At 46.0% G+C, this 25,127-nt stretch overlaps 2 protein-coding genes across 2 annotated transcripts in view; one reads left to right on the forward strand and one right to left on the reverse strand.

Annotated features, from left to right (window-relative positions):
• Positions 1-25,127, forward strand: part of LOC310870597 (C-X-C chemokine receptor type 4-like) — a 277,312-nt gene that overhangs the window by 191,546 nt on the left and 60,639 nt on the right. The gene's annotated exons all lie outside the window — the stretch shown is intronic.
• Positions 881-23,636, reverse strand: LOC310870921 (nuclear receptor ROR-beta-like). The gene is made up of 11 exons (XM_083782296.1): positions 23,149-23,636; positions 12,048-12,133; positions 11,783-11,924; positions 11,205-11,429; positions 10,509-10,877; positions 8,761-8,882; positions 8,235-8,367; positions 7,171-7,278; positions 6,027-6,137; positions 5,216-5,328; positions 881-1,873 (listed from the first exon to the last, which is right to left on the reverse strand). The coding sequence occupies exons 1-11, from the start codon at positions 23,153-23,155 to the stop codon at positions 1,712-1,714; spliced, it is 1,578 nt and encodes a 525-aa protein (XP_083638422.1). The 5' UTR covers positions 23,156-23,636; the 3' UTR covers positions 881-1,711.

A 25,127-nucleotide genomic window follows, 5' to 3' on the forward strand; every position in this document is an offset into this window, starting at 1 on the left:
TCCCTGCAGTCCCTCTCCTCTCCTCCGGGTGTCTCCTCCTCGTTTTTGTCAGAGTGCCACCACAAAACCCATCATCATCACCATCATCATCATCGCTCTCTCTCTCTCGGTCCGAAAACGCCAGGATGAGAGAGGAGGGTGGGCGGGGGGGTAACAACGTCTTTGCCGTTTCTTTCTTGTCTTGTCTTGTCTACGCTTGTGTCGTCGGAAAACCAACGAACCAACGAACAAACGAATGGCTCCCCTTTGCTGGTTATGTCGGCAACGTATAGTGTCCACCCCTACTTCCTCGCCGCCCCGTTAAGGGGGTGGGGGGGTCGTTGCCGTTGGAAACCTGAGAGCATCATGGTCAAGAGAGGAAGCATTGTCCTGGATGAGGATCGATTGTCCTTTTATTTAAAGTGTCCATATTCACGTTGTTGAACCTCTCCCCGCGTGATACCTCTCTCTCTCCATGTCTCTCACCCTGTCTCTCTCTCTCTCTCTCTCTCTCTCTGTCTCTCCCTGGAAACAAGCACTCGCACACAAAACACACACACAAAAGGGTTCGCACTATATACTTCTATATTCATTTATTTACATTCTTATTTAAAATATTTTTTTTCGTTTATAAACGTGTATATAAATTAAAAGATAATTTCATCTCTTGCTGTCGTCTAAGTGGCAATTTACAAAGAAAGGGAAGGGGGTTTGTGGGACTGAGGTTTGTCATTGCATTGTGTTATCTATTTTTATTATTTTTTACGAGAGCCTACGAAGGGCAGCACCAAACACCGTCTGAACTTTAATGTGTGTGTGTGTGTGTGACTAATGGTTAGCACTAAGCAGTGAGGTAGGGCTGCAGCTATAGATGACTTTATTTTCCTGATTTCTTTTTAAATGTTCGACTAAATCGATTACTCTGATCAATCACGTGAACCTTATTTAATGGTACGGGTGTCACACAGACATAGCCAATCTACAAGCTCACAATGAGTCACACTGCAACTAGTCTTGAGCCTATATATATCAGGTTTGTATTTCAATATTCTTTGAAATTGATTTGATTAAAATCGATCAACATCAAATATCGAATCAATGAAAACGCTTAGCTTGGATTGAACCGCTGCGCCCCTACAGTGAGGCATAATGCCGTGCTGTCAAGATGAAAGGAATTGAGTGGTTTGGATGAGCTTGGTCCCCTTGGAGCTGGTCAGTTCGACGACATCGCCATGAAAACATATAAACACGCACGCAACGCACGTACGCTCTGTGTGCACAGAGCGTTAAGTCGACTCAAAGAAGACCTACGGTGTAAGTATATATTGCCTGGGAAGTGTTTAAGTGTGCAGACTAATGCCGGATTCAAACTTCGTTAGTGAAGGACTGAGCTTAGGAAGGATCATGGGAAACGGAGTCCTAAAGGATCATGGGAAACGGAGTCCTAAAGGATCATGGGAAACCGAGTCCTAAAGGATCATGGGAAACGGAGTCCTAAAGGATCATGGGAAACCGAGTCCTGAAGGATCATGGGAAACGGAGTCCTAAAGGATCATGGGAAACCGAGTCCTAAATCGATTGATTGTCTCTTTAACTGCTGGTTATAGAGCGTTCTGTGTTTTCATCATCTCACTCACACACATTCTCTCCATCTCTTCGTCTGCATGCCTGCGTGTGTGTGTGTGTGTGTGTGTGTGTGTGTGTGTGTGTGTGTGTGTGTGTGTGTGTCTGTCTAACGGCGGGAGGAGTCGGGGAGAGGCATGTCGCTACCGAACACTTCGCGGTACAGAGGAGGGAAGCTGAAGGCCGTCTCGGGATGCAGCAGACGGAAGAACTCCAGCTTGTCCATGTGGAGGTTACAGATGGACCGCAGCAGCGGCAGCTTGGACAGCATCTAGAGAGAGAGAGAGAGTTGGTTTTGACAGACAATTTTGGTTTAGTTTTCCTTTTAATACATTTTTATTTAGTTTTGGTCAATGTTTTAGTCCTCGTAAATTGTTTTGGTTTTAGTCTAGTTTTAGTCGACTGACTAAGTGACTATCACGTTAGTTTAGTCGATTGAATCTAGTTGATTTTGTCGACTAAAATCTATTTTGACAGGCCTTGATGGCGTCGTAATGCCTGATTTTACACTTGGTTGCGTGCTGAAAATAGCGGATTTACAAGCTCACAACTGCAAAACACCGGAGTGCAACCAAGCATAATATTACTTTTCTTTTAGTTCTCTTCTCCACTAGTCCCTCCCTAACATTTTCGTCTAGTTTTTATTTGTTGATGAAATTGTCAATGTATTTAGCCTCGGTTTAGGTCATCATGACTTTGTTATTATTTAGTTTGAATATAGTCGATGAACATTTCTCGTAATTTCTCGAAATGAACACTGGAGAGCGAGAGAGAGAGACAGAGAGAGAGATTAATCGCTGTGAATATGTGTGTGTGTGTGTGTGTGTGTGTGTGTGTGTGTTTGTGCAGGTGCAAGTGCGGGTTACAACATGTAGAGAATCTGTGCCAGACGACCTGTGAGCGAACCCGTTGTATCTGCCAAACGGTCCTTATCACCATTCAGAGGGTAAACAGGATTTAAAATAAACGGAGGTCAATGAAAAGTTTGGTGCGATAACGAGAAGTGGACAGAGTCAGAGAACCGTATAAAAGAGGGGGAGATGCACAGAGACAGGGTTTAGGATAACGCAAGTTTAGGGTCAGAGAACGTGACTTGTATTTAAACACTTAAGCCCAATAAAAATGCAACTAAGGAAGAGTGACTCCCTATCCTCCTTCAGAACCGCCGTAGAAGAGCAGCTGTAAGTCTAAACTTAACCCCAGAAATGGTGTTAACACATTGATTGCTAACTTTTGAAATTCTACTCAGGATTGCTTCTGCTAAGCGATTAACATTGGACTTTTTAACTTTTTAGGGGCCCACAGCGAGGGGCCTCTTATAGCACATCGCACATTGCATAAATCAAAAGGAAGCCAAACTAGTCCACTTCAATTAAAAAAAATATATATGATTCTACCATCTTCCATTCTGGAGATATTGACCTTTTTCTAAAACCTGCTTTTCACTGCACGCTGCTCTTTTGAAAAAACAGCAGAGATATGGAAGGTTGAAGTTGACAGACATTGACAGACAGATATAAAAATGAACACAAATAATATCATATACATACTACACACTGAATGAAAGCCCTGAATGTCTACTTTTAGGAGGAAAACAAATACACATGGTCCCATGTATAGTTTGTCAGTAATTGGCTGTTGAATGCAGCTTGCGCCCACCAGAGAGGATTTCAGAAAATGCATGGACCTGAAGAACCATTATTCACAAAATAAGGCCTATAGCGACATGTACATACTATATACCGTATGAAACAGAAGACTCTCTGCTTTCATAAGAAAAATACTTCTACTGTAATAATAATACAAATCACACCCCTGTGAAGTGAGCAGTGCAATGTTGCACTGCTCACTTCACAACATTGCACTGCTCACTTCACATGGGTGTGATTTTTATTATTATTACAGTATTAGTTTTTTTCTTATGAAAGCAGAGAGTCTTCTGTTTCATACGGTATATAGTATGTACATGTCGCTATATGCCTTATTTTGTGAATAATAGTTCTATAGGTCCATGCTTTCTCTAATCAGACCAGTGTGTGTCCAGTGGAAACCTCGTATGAATCTGATCTCAGGTCAGAATGGGCTAAAGTTCTCTCTGAAAAAGAGAATTTTATAAATGAAATGGATTCAATAGTCTAGTATTGACAAACAGTATATGGGATATGTGTATTTTATTTGTTTTCCTCCTAAAATTAGACATTTAGGGCTTTCATTCAGTGTGTAGTATGTATATGATAATTTATTTATGTTTATATCTGCCTGTCATGATAACGTCATGATGATGATGATTCTATGCACATATGTGATCATTGTCTCAGTAAACAAAATCAACAGATCGTTTGATAGCATAACAGTGACTTGAGAGGTTGACATGTCTGGACATGAACCACAGGAGCGACTCAACTCGCAGTGGGGGGGGGGGGGTTCCACGACATGTCTGGACATGAACCACAGGAGCGATAAGCGTAGCCCGGCTGGCTGTGATTTCGACAAAATGACAGACAACACGATGGCTTCCGCAGCTTAGGATTGTATTAGTTATCCATTACAAACGGGTCGATTACGTCCCAGACGCCTTATCACTGCAATTGGCTGGCGAAGGCGCTATGGCGATTATGGTGATCAACTGCCGAGAATCTTTTTTCCGAGAATGAGAGTAGCATTGCAAACTGCAAAACGATCGATCGCAACTCGCAGTGTGGGGGGGGGTTCCACGGTGTGATATCTGCTAGCCTAGTATACTGCTTCTTTGTCCAAACATGGCTGACGCGACGGCGAAAAAAAGACAGTTGGTCAGATGTATACTGCTTCTCCTATGGCGGTCCTTCGAGAATACGTCATTCGTTTCGCGTATACCTGTGCGTGAAATGGCGATCGACCGTTGGAGATTATTCTTGGTTTATATACGGGTTTATATTTCCGAGAATGAGGCGGCAGACCGGTGAGTTGTCGTTGGAAAGAATTAGAGAGGGCTGTGTCGAGTGGATCTGTGTGAATGAGTGGGGGGGGGGGGAAGAAACTGTAATGCGATGGAGAGATGCCTCGGGAGAAACCATGTAGAAACAGGAGGGGAAGGGTAATCGAGTGTATTCACAAATTTCACACACACTAGAAAATGGGTAGTTCCATTTTAGATCCCCTGATCTGCGTTGGTCTATGCCGTGTGCAGGACGGCGATGCCGCCTCCCCAGTACGTCGTAATGGATACGGCATTTTTTTTTTTAGATATTTTTTTGCGGCTTACGCCTTTTATTGATTTTTGAAGGGACAGACAGTAGGCTGACAGGAAACGGGAGAGAGATGGGGGGAAGACATGCAGTAAAGGCCGTGTCGGGTCCGGGAGTCGAACCCGCGGCACACTGCGACTGGATTACCAGTCCGGTGCCCAGACCGTTACGCTACGGCCTGGGCGACGATGTCGATCTTGCATAATCATTGTATGTCTATAAACGTCTCGATGAATTGAATCACACGGGACCACAATGGAAACAAGGCCTTCCTTCTTGTGTTGTCCTTTTAGCACCACTGTATAATCGTACTGTTTGCAAACCGTTAATAAAGTATTGAATCAGGTTTGTAGATGTGACGAGGAGGGTTCTGGGGGCGTTCTCACCTCGTCCAGCTTGTCTTCGGAGGCTCCGCTCATGGTCAGGCTGTGCTGCAGAGCCAGATAGAGCTTGTCCTGGAGCTTTTGGACCTTCTCACCCTCCGTCAGCCACAGGCGATCTGCAGGGAACACAGCGGTCATGGTCAGCTTCAGAGCCAGGAGGAGGAGACCACAGCATGGAGACACCCAAAGTGTTCTTATAAGGACAACGGCGTTCGAGTACAATAACTCTCCCCCAGGTGAGCAAAGACATGCATGCGTGTCCTTGCATTGATGTAGACTATCTGATATGTTATGTCTTTTTGCCGATAAAACACGCCATCCTTCCATGCATTCTTTATGTAGAAGATTTAAATGGCTATGTAAAAATGGAGATATGTTTTGCCAAAGGGACTTTTGTTGTGGCAGATCTTATTTGTCAAGCTTGGGAAAGAAGACAGAGTACTCTGTATAAATCTGAGGTGTAATATAATGAATTATGTAATGTAAACATGCTGTACAGTAGATGCATGAATTATGTAATGTAAACATGCTGTAAATGCAATTGTGAAATGGTGTCTTATAAACCCATGGGGGTTGGGCACATTGTGTGCAGGACAAACAATCAATCAAAAAATCAATCAATCAATCATACTGTAAAATAACACAACAGAGAACTCTTTAAAATCTGTAGTCTGGCAATATTTCTGTGTTCCCCATCAATTTAACTGTTCACTAAATTAAATGCTTGTGAAATGTAAAATCCTTAGCGTAACCATGTGCTGTGTAGCTGAAAGCAGACATAGTAGATAAGTTGCTAAGCATCATGGTACCTTACCCGGACACAGCAGCGCAGAAGCACTGAACAGAGCCATCTCTTCATCAGACAGCTGCATGCGACACAGAGCCTTCCCAAGATCCATCACAGCACTCACCAGGTCATCACAACCTGCACCAAAACAACATCATACAGGGGTCATCAGACTTGGCCTTGTCGTGGCAACTTTTAGAATTTAACCCATTTTGGACTGAGGTCGATTTAAAAAAAAAGAGGCTTCTAAATCCTAAAAAAAAATCTGAAAAACCCGTGTCAGTGGTGCTCAACCTTTTTCATGTCAAGGACCCCCAGAATTATCTCTATTGGGCCACGGACCCCCATCTCACAATATGTAGTTCCAGGGACCCACCAGAAACCAATATTTTAGTTAAAAATGTTTGCTCTGAAATTTATATTCAAAGATTTGTGCCCCATTTTCACGACTTTTCAAAAATAGCAGACCTACAAGCTCGTAGCGTGCCACTCGGTGGCGCGCTATGAGCTTGTAGATCTGCTATTTTCAAAAGCTAAATTATAACAATGTTTAAAACACCAAAATGGGTTCCTGCCTAAAATTTGTTAAATTCTGTTTTACCTGCATGTTCTTATTTTGATCATAAGACCCAATTACTGAATGTCAAGTCTCCAGGTTTTCTTCAGAATATGTACAGTATGACACTTATTATTATTATTATTATTACTATGATACTGTACGTGGCACATTATGAGTCCACTAGTGCTAGTGGTTCTCAAACGTTTTATTTGCAAGGACCCCCATAACTCTGAGAGCATACAAATCAAACCAAATGCACCCGTAAGGGTCCATTTGGTTTCATTTGTATTCTCTCAGAGTTTACAGACCTGTCGTGGTCTAAATTGTATAATTATTATTATTATTACCCATAACATGTTCAGGATATCATGATAAAGAAGTAAAGAAAATGTCAAATCGTCTTCGTTTTAGTTCAGATGTAATGCATATTTTCATCCTCCGAATCGCAGCTTCTACAAATCAAGACTTTCCTTATAATCCTAAAACTAAGACTAAAACTAAATAAAGCATTAAACATCCAATCTGAACTGAAATCAAACACCAAACTGAAAAGAAATGAATAATGTCTAAACTACAATGACGACGGTGCGTCAGAAAGACATGGACCCTCACCGAGTGCTTTGAAGAACTGCGCGGGGGCGAACTTCCCATCAAAGAAGATGGTGGAGTTGTTGATGTTGAAGGCCCGGCACATGCGTATCAACAGCACCTCTAGGCAGCCTACGAGGCAGCACGACAGATACAGATACAGATACAGAGGGACAAACACAAACAAAACAAGAGATTGGAGACAAAAGGACAAGAAGGAACCAACGTTAGCGAGATAGATACACACAGTGACACTTTGGGGCAGGAAGGAGGACATGCTGAGCATGTGACTTCAATGTGTTTATGTTTATGTCAGGTTTCAGCGATTGGTCAGACATGGTCTCTGTCGGGTGGAAAGTTAACCACATATGTCCAAAACGTTTTAGGTAGTCTCTCGAGACAGCCTGTTTTTCCTTTATTTTTCGACGATGGGTTCTCAGATTGCTTTTTTAGGATTCAAATGAAAAAGGTAGCAGATACACAAGCAAACTTGTGGATCTGTTACTCTTGATGCTTTTGTGTGACGCTGTAGTGTGATCAAGTAGGGTGTCGGTTTACAAAACAACCCCAGAAAAATTACAATATGGAGATCGGAGGTTTCTGCGATATGTTTCCCGTCCGATGTTGACGCAGACAGATCGTCGTAACGGATTCCCACCTGACCACAAATCACACAGAGCCGAGTCGACAATACCTGACTCAGCTATTAATTGACATTATTGTCTAAATTGATTGTCTGTTTGACCACTTAAGATCTATTCTATACTTACAACGGTGTCGTGCAGAAATAATTCAGTTTTGCTACTGTCTGTGCTAAAAAATGTGATTGCATTATTTTTATAATCAATTGAATCTAATATTTTGGCGAACTGTTGCACCGCTATATATTGGACTATCCTGGATTTCGATTTATTTTTATTTTTTAAAAATGTGATTACTTTGGAGTGCAGTGAATAGGAAGGCATTTCTCTAGCGTTGGCATGAATGCTAATCAATCTAATGTGTGCGTGCACGTGTGTGTGTGTGTGTGTGTGTGTGAGAGAGAGTGTGTGTGTGTGTGTGCGTGCCACGTGCGTGCTGGTATTGACCTGCTTTAAGCAAGATGATCTGATCGTTCTGGCACAGGTCCATGAATCCGTCGATGCGTTTGGCGAACTCCACCACATACTGGATGGCGTTGGTGATGTGGTGAGCACACTGCTGCCACACCCACTCTGAGGTCTGCGCACACACACACACACACACACACACACACACACACACACACACACACACACACACACACACACACACACACACACACACACACACACACACACACACACACACACACACACACACACACACACACACACACACACACACACACACACACACACACACACACACACACAAAATTTAATTTTGCTGTACATCTTTTTGCTGATTCATGATTTATTTTTTAACCATAAGCTTACAGCCGGGGATACGAAAAAAATGCAAATCTACAAGCTATGTTAGATCTGAAATTATTTTCCTGGCGCAACTAGCTCAGGCGAAAAAAAGTCAAAAAAATCAATCAGGACCCAAAACCCAAAACCTTAAAATGAACAATCTGCGTGCGTGCGTGCGTACCTTGTTCTGAAAACCCCTGGTCTCCTCGGGGCTGTACTGTGCCCAGGTGAACCTCTTCATGTCATCTGCACTGAACTGGCACGTCTCCAGATGGGACTTCACTATGCTCTGAATGGTGCGTTCTGGGAAAACACACAATTTACAATTTAGGCATTTAGCAGATGCTCTTGATTCAGAGCGACAAGCATGGCATACATCACATATATAAAAAGTAGTTATCATGAATCATGTATAAACTAAGAACGTAACAGTGGAGTATCTATGTCAGCTATACATACTATACTATATTATATATTATACAATATACATATATACTATAAAGTGCTATGACTACATAAATCTAGTGCTGTCTACGTAACAAGCTATAAGCCTGTCTAAAATACTATCTAAGTCTACATAAAGTGCTATCTAAGGGGCTAGGCTAGGGCAAGTGCACACGCACACGCGCACGCGCACGCGCACACACACACGTTAACTCGGATCAGTCATCGTTTTCTGCTGGCTTGCAGCAGCTCCACACATCCTAGAGATCATGTATCGATTCCATTTCCTGTCTGTGCTCGTAAACAAACACCGACAGAGAGCTGACGACGGTGGAAAGGCATAACGTTGAGCTGCGCCACTCGTAGCCACGATGAAAAGGATACTTCTACGTGTCATTTTGACCTGACAAATTAAGAAGAAATCTTGTCCGGTCAAAATATCGTTTTATTTTATACGTTTATATGTTGCTCTTCTGTCTGCACTGCTACCCAGGCACTGCTACGTTGCCACCCACCTAGTTCCATAACAGAGCAGTTTTTAATGTCTACGTTGCCACCCACCTAGTTCCATAACGGAGCAGTTTTTAATGTCTACGCTGCCACCCACCTAGTTCCGTAACAGAGCAGTTTTTAATGTCTACGCTGCCACCGACCTAGTTCCATAACGGAGCAGTTTTTAATGTCTACGCTGCCACCCACCTAGTTCCATAACAGAGCAGTTTTTAATGTCTACGCTGCCACCCACCTAGTTCCATAACAGAGCAGTTTTTAATGTCTACGCTGCCACCCACCTAGTTCCATAACAGAGCAGTTTTTAATGTCTATGCTGCCACCCACCTAGTTCCATAACGGAGCAGTTTTTAATGTCTACGCTGCCACCCACCTAGTTCCATAACGGAGTAGTTTTTAATGTCTACGCTGCCACCCACCTAGTTCCATAACAGAGCAGTTTTTAATGTCTACGCTGCCACCCACCTAGTTCCGTAATAGAGCAGTTTTTAATGTCTACGCTGCCACCCACCTAGTTCCATAACAGAGCAGTTTTTAATGTCTACGCTGCCACCCACCTAGTTCCATAACAGAGCAGTTTTTAATGTCTACGTTGCCACCCACCTAGTTCCATAACAGAGCAGTTTTTAATGTCTACGCTGCCACCCACCTAGTTCCATAACAGAGCAGTTTTTAATGTCTACGCTGCCACCCACCTAGTTCCATAACGGAGCAGTTTTTAATGTCTACGCTGCCACCCACCTAGTTCCATAACAGAGCAGTTTTTAATGTCTACGTTGCCACCCACCTAGTTCCGTAACAGAGCAGTTTTTAATGTCTACGCTGCCACCCACCTAGTTCCATAACAGAGCAGTTTTTAATGTCTACGCTGCCACCCATCTAGTTCCATAACAGAGCAGTTTTTAATGTCTACGCTGCCACCCACCTAGTTCCATAACGGAGCAGTTTTTAATGTCTACGCTGCCTGCCACCCACCTAGTTCCGTGATGGAGGTGTCATCGGACCGTCTGTCCAGCAGGGCGGCGTGCGTGTGCGCCAGCAGCGTGTGCGTGTGCATCAGCGTGCTGTCTGTCTCGTCCATGGGGGCGGGGCTCTGCAGTGGCGAGGAGGAGGACGACGAGGGGGGGCTGGAGGAGGAGGAGTCAGAGGAGGAGGAGTCGGAGGTGTGTCCGGCGCTGGCACCGCCCCCGCCCAGCATCTGCAGGCTGCAGTAGTGGCTCATGGCCTCGGAGGTCAGCGGCAGGTCGAAGATGTCGGGCAGCGCCGCAATGTCGTCCAGGTCGCTCTGGGTGGAGGAGCCACCGTCGCTGCTGTAGGAGCGGCTCAGACCGGCTCCGCCGCCCACTGGTGGATGGGAGCATTATTATCGTTACTATCGTTTATCGTGATTTAAAAAAAATAAACACTCACAGTAATGGTATCATATGGTATGTATGCTGCGACGCGTTGTGAGCGTGTAGATCGGCTCGCCAGATCAAGGCCCGCCAAGATACATTTTGTTTGACTAAATCAACTGTAGATTTAGTCGACAAAAGTCTTATGCTATTTAGTCGACTGAAACTAGACTAACACTAAAACATTATGGGTGACTAAAATGTGACTAAAACTAAATGAAAACTATGACACTAAAACTAAAATCTGCTGCCAAAATATCGTCCCATGATCCCTTACCTCCGCCGCCACCGCTGCTGCTACTGCTGCTGCTGTCGCCGTCCTCTGGGCCGTCCTCCCGGGGGGGGATGGGCACGCCGCCGGCCGAGGCTCCGGAGGGGGCGGAGCCACCAGAGCCGCCGCCCTCCTGCTGCTGCTGCTGCTGCTGCTGCGTCTTCTGGTGTTTCTGCACCTCAGCGTACAGGCTGTCACGCTGCTTCTTGGACATGCGGCCGAACTTCACCGCTGCACACACAGAGAGAAGGAAAGAAAGGAGGTTTGAATACACAGTAAGTAAATAAGTAGGTAGGTCACAGAAGCTAAAGGCTCATTCATAACCTGGATTTTCGGTGGTGAGGTGACCACTGAACTACAACATGACGTCACTGAGGCGCGGTGAAGAGCAAACGACCGCCACCGCCCCAGCCCTTCTCTCTGTTTTTCCCCACCATGGTACCGCTCAACGTTATTTCAGCTCCGGTGGTCAGTTCACCACCTCACTGTCAATGCACTATGCATCCCTGGGAGAATATGGTGAATGTGGTGTGGCTTGGTGTGGTGGTGTGATGGGGTGTGGTGTGGTGTGGTCGGTTCCTCACCGTCTCGGCTCATTCCCAGAGCCAGGCACTTCTGCAGGCGGCAGTGCTGGCATCGGTTGCGGTTGGTCCGGTCGATCAGACAGTTCCTCTGCCGGGAACACGAGTACATGGCGTTGTTCTGCTGGCTCCGTCGGAAGAAACCCTGAACACACATTAAGAAGATTGATTGAATTGTAATTGCAATATCAGTCTGAAAGAAAATCACTTTTAGATATCTTTCGACCCAGTCGTTCAGCCCTGTGTGTGTGTGTGTGTGCCCTCTCACCTTGCAGCCTTCACAGGTGATGACCCCATAGTGGATTCCTGATGACTTGTCCCCACAGATCTTACAGGGGATGACCTCAATCTGAGCTGAAATTGGAGGAGACAACAGATGCGTACAGGTCAACTCCTGGCCCATATCACGAGCGCACACACACACACGCTCTCACACACACACGCATGCACACACACACACGCGGTCGCTATCTGCTATGAGTAACCGTGCGACTGTTGTGTAACTCTCTCTCTATCAAAGGCAAACAAACAGCTCGTGGAGGATTGCCACATTAAAACTTAACACACAGACAGACACAACAACACACAGCGTTGTGTAACGTGGAGTGAATCGAATACCATACATGAACGCAACAGGATTCATTCTGTGGACTAATAAGGGGCCGTCGTTCACGCCTAAAAGAGACAGCTGTCTCCTAGGTGTCTCCATAGGTGTCTCCTGTGTCTCCTGTGTCTTCTGTGTCTTCTGTGCAAAGTGCAATGTGCAATGTGCAATGTGCAATTAATTTTCAATGGGAGTCACATGGTTTGCCGAGACAAGCTTGCTCCCTGGCTGTCCTCTGCCCTAACACTAAATGTGCTGATAAAATGAACACTGGAACGCAATGACAGCCTCCTGCGGACGGACACACACACACACAGACACAGCGACGAAACAAAGACACAGCAAACGACGACATAGGTTTGCGTGCGACAACAGAGGAACATGTGTTTCATTAATTAATGCGCTCCATGTGGGAGTGATGAAAGCATGCAGGAGGGGAGAGGCTGCGCGGGGCCTTGAATTCACTGATCCACTCCAGAACCTCCTCCTCCTCCACCGAGAGGCTGCGCGGGGCCTTGAATTCACTGATCCACTCCAGAACCTCCTCCTCCACCGAGAGGAGAGGCTGCGCGGGGCCTTGAATTCACTGATCCACTCCAGAACCTCCTCCACCGAGAGGAGAGGCTGCGCGGGGCCTTGAATTCACTGATCCACTCCAGAACCTCCTCCTCCTCCACCGAGAGGAAAGTCAACGTTCTTTAATTATCAAACAGAATGAGAGAGATGATGATGATGATGATGATGATGCAGAACAATGCAGCGAGAACAAACAACACTTATGTATTCACACGCTTTGTGACTTTGCACAGCAACTATATGCACTCTTTGCACAACAACTATATGCACTCTCTTTGCACAGCAACTATACACTCTCAAGCGAGCCAAAAATAATAATAATTTTGTCATGCGTAAATGGCATATCTACAAGCTCACAGCGCCTCACAATGTGATGTGCTGTGAGCTTGTAGGTCTGCTATTTTCTTCCACCATGTAATATGCTTAAACCTCGGCCTATGCTGGCCTATGGCTATGACATGCCCGAAATAGATAGACACAGCCGGGTTTGAAAGTGATTCCTAAACAAACTCACCCTAGCCTTAATGACTGTGGTCTGCGAGGCTAATTTTGTTGTTGTAAAAGAAAACATGAAAGGGTGATAAACATGGGACCCATTTAAACGGTCGTTGTTGCACGGTGGAAAACAGACCCTCTCCGCGGCATAACTTTGATGAAACTGTTGACTAGAATACTTTGACTGACGATGGCAGCTGCAGACATGCAATGGAAAAAACTGACAGCCCCCCCCCCCCCCACACACACACACACGCTCTCTCTCTCGTCCCCCCTCTTTCTCTCGCCGTGCCTCCCTCTCTCTTTCTCCCCCTCTCCCTCTCTCCCTCTCCCTCTCTCTCTATCCCCCTATCCCTCCTCTCTCTCTCCCCCTCTCTTCCCCTCTCTCCCCATCTCTCCCTCTCTCTCTTCCCCTCTCCCTCTCCCCCTCTCTTCCCCTCTCCTCCTCTCTCTCCCCCTCTCTTCCCCTCTCTCCCCATCTCTCCCCCTCTCCCCCTCTCTTCCCCTCTCCTCCTCTCTCTCCCCCTCTCTTCCCCTCTCTCTGGATTATATAACGTGGGTCTAGCGTTGCTGCATACATACATTCCACCACAGACACGCTCACTCAGCTCTGCCTCAGCGAGGAGCTCCAGCTTCACTCTACTCTAGTCTAGTCTAGATCTATAGTATAGATAGACCGAGGGAGTGTTGCTATTATAGTATATAGATTCTATACTATAATAGCAACAACACTCCCTCCCGTCCACCTCCCGACCACCCCCATTGGCTGAGAGCACTATATAGGCGGGCGGCCGGAGCCTGTAGCTCCGCTGGGATTGGCTGGGTCGACGCGTCACTCAGCAGCCTGTCAGTCAGTCCATGTGAACATTTTGTCCCACTGACACAGTTCAGCAGGGGGGAGAAGGGTGGGGGGGGGGGGGGGGGTAGAGGCGGGCGAGCACACAGCACACCTTTTGACCAGCCGCTTTAAGGTGGAACTATATAACTCACCACTCTAGCTACATATACTAGTATACACATATATTATATATATATATTATATCATTGGTTCCCAACCATTTCATACTGAAGTACCACCTCAGAAAATATTTGGCTCTCCAAGTACCAAAAATAACGGTAGTGGGTCGTCGCACACACACAAAAGACTACAGTTCAAATTGTTTATTTCGTATTTTGAACAGGGACAAACGTTTCGGCTATCCAACCTTCATCAGTGTGCAGTGTGACTGAATGTAGGTTCCTTTTAAAGGAGTGGTGACAGACATGGTGCAAGTGCACAAAATCACCTGCTAAATCACCTCACATCACACCCGGTGGGTAATCACAGATCTCCAAGTACCACCATAATAACTGATGTTAAAATACAGGAGTGAATACACCTGCCCGTCGTGTTCCATTCCTATAAGCCAATAATGCTGCTGCTCTGACAAAACTCAGTCTAATCACTAATCAGCACAACTGATGATATTTCTAATGTGATTAATCCGTTCTCAAATCTTCTATATATTAACGGCTATAGGTGTGCTCAGCTCAGCACGCTTGGATGGGCCTTTTTTCAAAAACTGTTGCCGTAACAACACAGAAGAATACAGCGCTTGCGTTTCGGGAAAATAAATAAATAATGATCCACGCACAACCTGCGCACCGCAGCCGGTTTCCATTGACTATAGCGGCCGCAACGGACTCCGCAACTCCGGCCCCAGTGTAGCCCGGCCACCAAATCTCAGATGGCGGTAGATATTATTTTTGCACCACCCTAGTGTCTTAAGGCTCATACATAGTCTGGATTTTCGGTGGTGAGGTGACCACTGAACTACAACATGACGTCACGAGCCGCGGTGAAGAGCAAACCACCGCCACCGCTCCAGCCCTTCTCTCTGTTTTTACTCACCACCGCTCAACGTTATTTCAGCTCCGGTGGTCAACTCACCACCGGAGAGGTGGTCACCTCACCACCGGAGCGGTGTTCACCTCACCACCGAAAATCCAGACTATGAAGGCCTTAAGTCTCAGATAGCGCCGCTATATTATGCACACTGTCTCAGTTTTCTGCACGTATACTGTATATACTGGGAGCTTTAAGAAAGACTGCATGACAACCACCAGAAGTCGCTCACGTATTCCGGTCCCCTAGGCTGTATCATATACACATGATCCAGGCCCTATACATCCCCTATATAGAATATGACATAATGCTTGTATGTATGCAGCCTCTCTCTCTCTGTGTGTGTGTGTGTGTGTGTGTGTGTGTGTGTGTGTGTGTGTGTGTGTGTGTGTCTCTCTCTCTCTCTCTCTCTCTCTCTCTCTGAAATAAACAAATAATATACACAGATAAGTGATACAAGTGGAGGAGAAACAGAAGATGCATGTCTTATTTATTCATGTCAGAGATCTGCTTCTAAAGCAGGCCTACTAAATAATGCATTGTGCACAGAAATCTGCGCTCGTGCACACTTCATTAATGGACTAGCGCGGTAAAACGCTTGCTGTATTTACTCTTGCCAGTTTTAGGGCCAGGCGATATAATGTAGAAGAAGTACCAATCACCAACTTCAATACTTGAAACTTGAAGTTATTTTCTTTAATATATAACTTTTTGACCTTCGACTGTGACCTCAGTGACTTCCCTAGACAGAGGTCATCTATCTAGACCACAGCACTGCCTGCAGTTGAACAGAGCACGTCGCGTACACAACTCCCATATATAGACGTTCACGATTCAGTGGAACATTAACTGTAGCATCTGTCAGGAAACTACATTAACCAGAATCTATCAGGAAACTACATTGACCAGCATCTATCAGGAAACTAAATTAACCAGAATCTATCAGGAAACTACATTAACCAGAATCTATCAGGAAACTACATTAACCAGAATCTATCGAGGACTATTGAAAGAGGACGGGAAGCAAAGTCTATACGGTATGGACTCCATGTTGCTCCCTGGAAGGAAAGAAATGGGCTATATGCAGCCATCACTTCTGCGTTTAGCTTCCTTGGTCTCAATTGCGCATGTTTAACCAGAATCTATCAGGAAACTATACATTAACCAGCATCTATCAGGAAACTACATTAACCAGCATCTGTCAGGAAACTACATTAACCAGTATCTATAAAAAATATGAGTACTTTTCTCCACCACTGGACGTTATAGGATCTATAGGTGTGAGAGACGCCGCGCCCAGGTAGCACCACGCTGTGCAAGCTCTATAGGAGGAGGACGCAGCACAGAAACAGGAACACAGAGAAAGAACATCAACAGCCAACAGCCTGTTATCAGTTTAACCTTGTTATCTGCACCACAATGCTCATTCAACGTGTGTGTGCGTGCATGTGTGTGTGTGTGTGTGTGTGTGACTGTGTGTGCATGTGTGTGAGAAGGTGGGGAAGGGGTTGGGGCTAGATAGAAGTCCCCTTCTCGGTTTATCTTAACGCGGAACAAACAGAAATGATCCGCTCTTCTGTTCCTGGCTGTGTGTCAAGCAGTCAGTGTGTCAGTATGTCAGTCCTCCACACTCACAGAGAAATGTAAGACACTCACAAAAGACACAATGTTCATTCAGCATAGAGGAGGGGGACGGGGGACGGGGGGGGGACAGGGGGACGGGGCATCTCTGGGTGCGCTGCATGCTTTAAGTTAAGTCAGGCTATGCTATAACACGCTATCGGCTCAAGGTCCCACCCGTCATGGTACAGGTTGTACTTGTTTACTTGTTGCGCAAGTCAGTCAGTCAACCAGTCAGTGGCGCATGTGCAACACATGCATTGCATTGTTCGCTCGTTCAACAAGGTTATTTCTGTCATTCTGCACTCAGCTCTCTGCTCTCTCTCTCTCTCTCTCATGCTAATGCTAAGTCAGTGGTTCACAAACTTTTCAGGCCGAGATCCAAAAGAGAGATCATAGACGTTTGACCCAAACCAGTGAAAATAGCAGAACTGGCAACGTGGCGCTTCAAGCCGCGTTACAATCTTGTTGTCCATCGCCTATTTTCACGTCTAATTTATGTCGTTTCTTTGATTTCTGTACGAAATTACAGGGGGAAAAAATCTTTGAATTTGTTTTGAATTCACACAAAAGAAAACCTGTTTTTTGATTTTGTTATGTCTAATAATGATTCAAAACAAAATTTGGGAAACAAAGAAAAAGATTCAAGGGACCCATGAACCCAAAGATGTGTCCACCACGACCCAGAAATGTGTCCCCGACCCAGTGTTTTGGAACCAGTGTAATTAGAGCCAGCTGTTACTGAGGCACATGTTAAGTCATGCCAGTGTGAGCTGTGCTGCTGTGCATGGGCCTTAACGTGACAGGGGGGGCTGACTTGTCAAACTCAACAGGCGCTGAACAATGGGATGCATGCTCTGACACACACACACACACACACACACACACACACACACACACACACACAGTCTGACTCTGCCCTGTTATGAAACTAAAAAGTACACAGACAGACAGCCCCGCAGTTTATGCGTCCTCTGAGCTCCTCTCCTCACATCCTGTTTCTGGGGCTGCACAAGAAGAGGGGCCACGCGAGGCGTTGTGAGCTTGTAGATCTGCTATTTTCACAATATTTATCTGGCTACAGATGAGTAAGGCTGGGACCGAGGCTACAGATGAGTAAGGCTGGGACCGAGGCTACAGATGAGTAAGGCTGAGACCGAGGCTACAGATGAGTAAGGCTGGGACCGAGGCTACAGATGAGTAAGGCTGAGACCGAGACTACAGATGAGTAAGGCTGAGACCGAGGCTACAGATGAGTAAGGCTGAGACCGAGGCTACAGATGAGTAAGGCTGAGACCGAGGCTACAGATGAGTAAGGCTGAGACCGAGGCTACAGATGAGTAAGGCTGAGACCGAGGCTACAGATGAGTAAGGCTGAGACCGAGGCTACAGATGAGTAAGGCTGAGACCGAGGCTACAGATGAGTAAGGCTGGGACCGAGACTACAGATGAGTAAGGCTGAGACCGAGGCAGATGAGTAAGGCTGAGACCGAGGCTACAGATGAGTAAGGCTGGGAACGAGGCTACAGATGAGTAAGGCTGAGACCGAGGCAGATGAGTAAGGCTGGGACCGAGGCTACAGATGAGTAAGGCTGGGACCGAGGCAGATGAGTAAGGCTGGGACCGAGGCTACAGATGAGTAAGGCTGGGACCGAGGCTACAGATGAGTAAGGCTGAGACCGAGGCTACAGATGAGTAAGGCTGGGACCGAGGCTACAGATGAGTAAGGCTGGGACCGAGGCTACAGATGAGTAAGGCTGAGACCGAGGCTACAGATGAGTAAGGCTGGGACCGAGGCTACAGATGAGTAAGGCTGAGACCGAGGCAGATGAGTAAGGCTGGGACCGAGGCTACAGATGAGTAAGGCTGGGACCGAGGCTACAGATGAGTAAGGCTGGGACCGAGGCTACAGATGAGTAAGGCTGGGACCGAGGCTACAGATGAGTAAGGCTGGGACCGAGGCTACAGATGAGTAAGGCTGGGACCGAGGCTACAGATGAGTAAGGCTGGGACCGAGGCTGCAGATGAGTAAGGCTGAGACCGAGGCTACAGATGAGTAAGGCTGGGACCGAGGCTACAGATGAGTAAGGCTGGGACCGAGGCTGCAGATGAGTAAGGCTGAGACCGAGGCTACAGATGAGTAAGGCTGAGACCGAGGCTACAGATGAGTAAGGCTGGGACCGAGGCTACAGATGAGTAAGGCTGGGACCGAGGCTGCAGATGAGTAAGGCTGAGACCGAGGCTACAGATGAGTAAGGCTGGGACCGAGGCTAGTATTTTGGGGGTCCTGGCCTGAAAAGGTTGAGAAGCACTGCTATAAGACCACAATGGAAACAAGTCCCCACTATAGGACTTTTTTGTGTCATCCTTTTAGCCTTAATGTATGTTTGTACCACGTGCTGTTTACATTTCTGACAAATTAAATCAATCAATGAAGTATTCAATCAATAAAAAGAAGGACTCTGGCACGGTCTAAAACTGTCAGGACAGCTTTTCCAACATGCAGACGTCTCAATCTGCTTAATTGTTTTTCTTACCCTAACGCTACAGAAGATCAGACAGTAATCCTATACATAAACCCAGTGTGAGTGAGGGTCTCTGCTGCGCCCGCCCCCACCCACCCTCCAGGTACCCTTCAGAGACTCTCAGGGTTGAATTAACACCGGGGGGCTTGACAGTGTAAGTAAGCACTAAGCAGTAAGCAGTGCAAGGAGTTCATTCAAATCAGCCGGCTTTGGCTGTTCAGTCATGCAAATGTCGTCCCTCCCCCCAATCCTGACAGTTTTCTGAAAAACCTTATGTTTCTGTTTGTACACTCTCTGAGTTACAGACCCATAAGGGTCCATTTGGTTCCAAATGATCATTTAGCTGGCCTGGGTCCCCCCTGGAACTCCCTCAAGTAGGGTTATGAGTCCACGTACAGAACACAGTTGTGAACCGAAATCAATTGATATTGAAAAAGCCGCCAAAAAGGTGAACTTCCCGCAGAGTGAGTTAATTAAATACTGTTTACCAGAAGGCTCCTAAATGTCTATCCGTAATGTTACTTTTAAACCAGCTAGACGACTTCATGCTCTTCAGGAGGCGTGGCTTCTAAAAACCAACCACCGTATATGAAGACCTATGTGTGTGTGTGTGTGTGTGTGTGTGTGTGTGTGTGTATATGTGTGTGTGCGTGTACGCACATGCATGCGTGCATGTATCAGGTGGATATATTGTATTGTTCTGTATTGACGCTCCTCCTTACGTTATACGTCTTGTCTTTGTACTGCTGTGTATACGGCAGCACTTTCCGTATACTCTGCACCTGCAACTCTGCATGTATAAACCCTTAACTGCTGTGCTGCCTCGGGGCGACTGAAATCCCCCCCGCGGGATCTATAATGTCTAAATATTATCAGTTCAAACAATGACATTATTAGGCTGTTATCACACACACATATATAGCTATAGACTGCATGGGTTTCTATGCAGGACGGTGCGCTAACAATAGGAGCAGTTCCATGAAGCCACACAGACAGACACAGAGCAATGAGCTCAGACCTTCTGGCTTTTAGCTTTGTTTACATTTGGATATCCTGCCAGAAAGGGAACCTCCCTGAACCCCCCCCCCCCCCCTCTCTGTTGGCCAGAACTATTTCCTTGTCTCTCTCCTCTGCAGAAAGGCTTCCTTATGTACAACAGCCGTGTTGCTTCCCTGCACACGGATGCTATAACAACGGACGGACAAAACCACAACACCACACTGTAATGAGCATTTGTATCGTTATTATATGTAGGCCTACTGCATGTAATATTATGTATGGGACATATATGCACGCATGCCGCCAGGCATGGCATGACAACGTATACAATATATTTTAGGATGCAAGGCAAAGAAACAAAACAATGTCCTGTCTGTCTGTCTGAATAGATGTTTTGTTTGTCCTGCCTTGCATCCTAAAATCATTTAGTATTCAGGTTATTTTTAGCTCGCTCAATCAATGTCAGCTGTTACCAAATGAAATAAATAAATTAAAATAAATTAACAACCGACTCTCTTGGCCCCAAATAGATTCTAATCATGATGTCCTATACTAGGCACCCTGATGCCGTACACGTTTCATTTCATAAGAAGTGAATACATCATTAAACTGGAGAGAATCCCCTCAAAGACCCCCATGGGAACCCCACTTTGAAAACCACTAACTCTATTCAACTGTTGTTCTCAAAGTGGGGTCTGGGGACCCCCAGGGGTCTTTGAGGGGGTTCCATGGGGTCCACAGCAAAAGAGGAACAGATTAAACAGCACAAAGGTTGTCGATCTGCTATTCTTTGGGAGAAGAAAATCTGTTAACATCTTGACAAATCTATTGTAAGGGTCCCTGGCTGGCATAAAATCCTTTCAAATGGGGGTCCCGCTGCCTAGTAATCCTTGACAAGTTCAAACTGTAGATGGGAACGCTATAGTGGATCTCAAAGTGGGGTCAGTGCACGGTCCCTAAGGGTGTTCCAGGGGATCCCCAGAAAAAGCAGTTACAATCTAGCATCAAAATCAGTTCAACCAGCATATAACCCTGCGATAGGCTACTTTAAAAAACTCTTGGAACATATTTGAGGGGGGGATAATATTGTTTTTGAAACATTTCAACAATACAAATATTGTATAGGGGTCCATATATATAGTCTAATGCACTTTGCTGCAAATGCACTTTGCTGCCGTTGGACAGCAAAGTGGACCCCTATACAAGATTATTTTTTCCCCCCTCAAATCTGTTCCAAGAGTTTTTGAAAGTAGCGTCCTACTACAACTACAAGTCTACAACCTATCTCAAACCCTCGCCCTAAACCAGTAACCTCCCACGGGGCAGTCCACGCGGTGAAGGGCGCTGTTCAGATGCACAGTTGGCGCTCTCCCTCCCTCGGCTGTAAGGCTGTCTAACGGCTGGCTGGGTGACATAACTATAGCCCCCCCCCCCTCCGTCACATCACATCACATACTGTACATACAGCCATGCCATGCTGGCAACCAACCCACCACTATACTGTATATAGTCCATTAGTCCATAATACAGTCTGCCAATATAACAACCACCAACATATGCTAAAATAAAACCATCTCCACTCGGCCGGTCACGCCCCTTTACGCACAGATGTCGACCTATTATATTAATATGAAATAAAACATAAGCTATCCGTATACATTATGCTTGTATTCCTATATCATACTCAGCCTTTCATTTGAAAAAATGAAAGGCTGGGCATCGAGGGCCTCGATTCGAGGCTATATACTCATCCATCATAGACAGAAATTGCTTCGAAATTAGTCGTTATTACGCGCGCGATTACTATTACATAATGTATTCATCGGATTTCAAATTATATATTGATTACATAATTACACTTTTGGCAACCGTCCCTGTGCGCGCCCCGCCCCTCCCTCCCTCTCCTCTCGGCATTGCATAACTCCGAATGCATTCCCGGGAGGGATCGAGGCAGCCGAAATTGCGCACAGATGCACAGAGTCCCTCCCAGCCAGGCAGCCAGCCAGCCAGCCAGTCAGTCCAAACTTAACCGACTGACACGCATTTGGCATGGCTACTATAACACACAAGTTATTCTCAAACTGTGCAAATATTGTTTGCATTTAGTCTATCTATAGCTATGCATTTGCTTGTTGTCATAATTATCCATAGACCAAGCTGAGAGTGCATGCACACATGCCACATTTGGTTCTATGATGTGTGCAAACTCAAGTCAACAATTTAGCTTGGGACGCCCTGGAAATACACAATCATCCATAGCAAGCCAATTTATAAATTATAAATCAGCATTTTACACCATGACATGATTGCACACTCTTGCATGCATGCATATGTGCAAATTGTCTGTCTGTCTGTCTGTCTGTCTGTCTGTCTGTCTGTCTGATTGATTGAATAATGTATTAACAGTTTGAGAATTACAGTACATTTCAAGCACAACTCAATACAAAGACTGTTAACTGTGGACGACAACCATAAAAGCATTACACTTGTTTACAATAGGGTCCACCATGTTCAATTCATCTGTCTGTTTCTGTGGTGCTCCAGGCAGCTATAATCCACTCATGAGGGATTAATAGCACGGGGGGGGGGGGGGGGGGGGGGGTAGACGCACATATAAACGCGCGTGTGTGTGCACATTCAACACAACAACAACAACACAACTTACCTCTCATTTTGCTTAGTTTTCGTTGAGTTGACACCTCCAAAAAACGCCACTACATGTGGTTATAATCATTTAACAGCCGAATAACCGAATAAGAAAAAGCAAAACAACATCAACTGGAGCCAGTCAGTCAGTCAGTCAGTCAGTGTCAACCGACTGGCGCTCCGAATATAGAAACTTCCTTCCAACAGACAGAGTAAACACGTCAAGAAGGAGGGGGGAAAAAACCCCAACCGGTCAAAACAAGCGTTACTATTTCCCCTTTTTTGTATCGTTCGACAAAAGTCAGGAGGAGAAATCAAAGTGGACAAAGTCTCTCGTCTCGATCGCATATAAACCGTGTTCTGCCGATGATATAACTCTTCGGTACAACAATAATAATTCTCTTCGGTCCTTCTTGCTGTAGCATGGAGTTCTTTTTGCGTGTGTGTGATCCCCCTCGCTGGCTGTATAAGTCCCACACTGCTTTGCTTTCCGCTCAGTCTGCTAACCTATTTTTCTCTCACATGATCTCACACACTCACTGCCCGTCCGTGTGCACGCGTGCGCGTGCGTGCGGGGGCGCGCACTCGGGAGCGAGCTTAAGGAGGAGACTGATGAGCCCATAATAATGCCTATGGATAATAAACCTATAGAATGATGACATATCCTTCTGGAAATGATTCACAGACATAGGTGTGTTTCCTTCTTGCATATCTCTGCGCTTTGCTCATTGATTGTTGTTGACACAGGTAGATTATCTTATATTTATGGCACAATAACCTGTCTGTGTACAATTGAGTTATTAGGCCTTTTAAGCAATTGCAATTGATTTCCCCCTTTACTTATACTAACTATGTCAATGTGCTGTGTAGCCTATTCACATTCTGTGAATGTGTGCATGTTGAGGATCTCTGCTTTTGTCCGGTGTAAGAAGAGGGGGTCCAAGGAAAGAGATTGGCAACTGGCCACTGGTTTAGTCAAATTCATGACTTCATCCATGAAAGTTGCAGTTTTCCACTTTAGGTTCCATTGTGTGTAGAACTATATATAATAGAGTTCTACACACAATGGAACCTAAAGTGGAAAACTGCAACTTTCATAGATGACAGAATGGCTGCGTGATGTGGAGAGGCAGCCAGCCAGCAGCAACCTGCACTGTGTTGACTCAACTCCCTCCCCAGTCCCCACACGTACCCAGCCAGCAGCAACCTGCACTGTGTTGACTCAACTCCCCAGTCCCCACACTGCAGCCAGCCAGCAGCAACCTGCACTGTGTTGAGCCAACTCCCTCCCAAGTCCCCAGACTCCCCACACGGAGCCAGCCAGCAGCAACCTACACTGTCTTGACTCAACTCCCTCCCCAGTCCCCACACTGCAGCCAGCCAGCAGCAACCTACACTGTGTTGAGTCAACTCCCTCCCCAGTCCCCACACTGCAGCCAGCCAGCAGCAACCTACACTGTGTTGAGTCAACTCCCTCCCCAGTCCCCACACGGAGCCAGCCAGCAGCAACCTACACTGTGTTGAGTCAACTCCCTCCCCAGTCCCCACATGGAGCCAGCCAGCAGCAACCTACACTGTGTTGAGTCAACTCCCTCCCCAGTCCCCACACTGCAGCCAGCCAGCAGCAACCTACACTGTGTTGACTCAACTCCCTCCCCAGTCCCCACACTGAGCCTGCATCTTCGCTATTTTGTCTCTTTCTGTTTATACACAGTAGAATTCACTCACACCTTCACAGATTGATGTATAGCTGATGCATGAGACTTGTTTACTGATGCAAGCTCGCAATGCATTTCCAATGGGAGTCACATGGTTTGATTTGACACAACATTTTTGTTGTATGCAGTCAAAACACAGCCGAAAGCCATGCAACAAAAATGTTGTGTCCAACCATGTGACTTCCATTGGAAATGCATTGGGGCAGCCATGACACTTACCCTTTGTTTACATCTAGCTGCGAAGGTGTGAGTGAGGCCCTAAGTGGTTACAGTGCAGGTC

Source organism: Protomyctophum parallelum (assembly GCF_964188405.1).
Source record: "Protomyctophum parallelum genome assembly, chromosome: 14".
In the NCBI taxonomy this organism is placed as follows: Eukaryota; Metazoa; Chordata; class Actinopteri; order Myctophiformes; family Myctophidae; genus Protomyctophum; species Protomyctophum parallelum.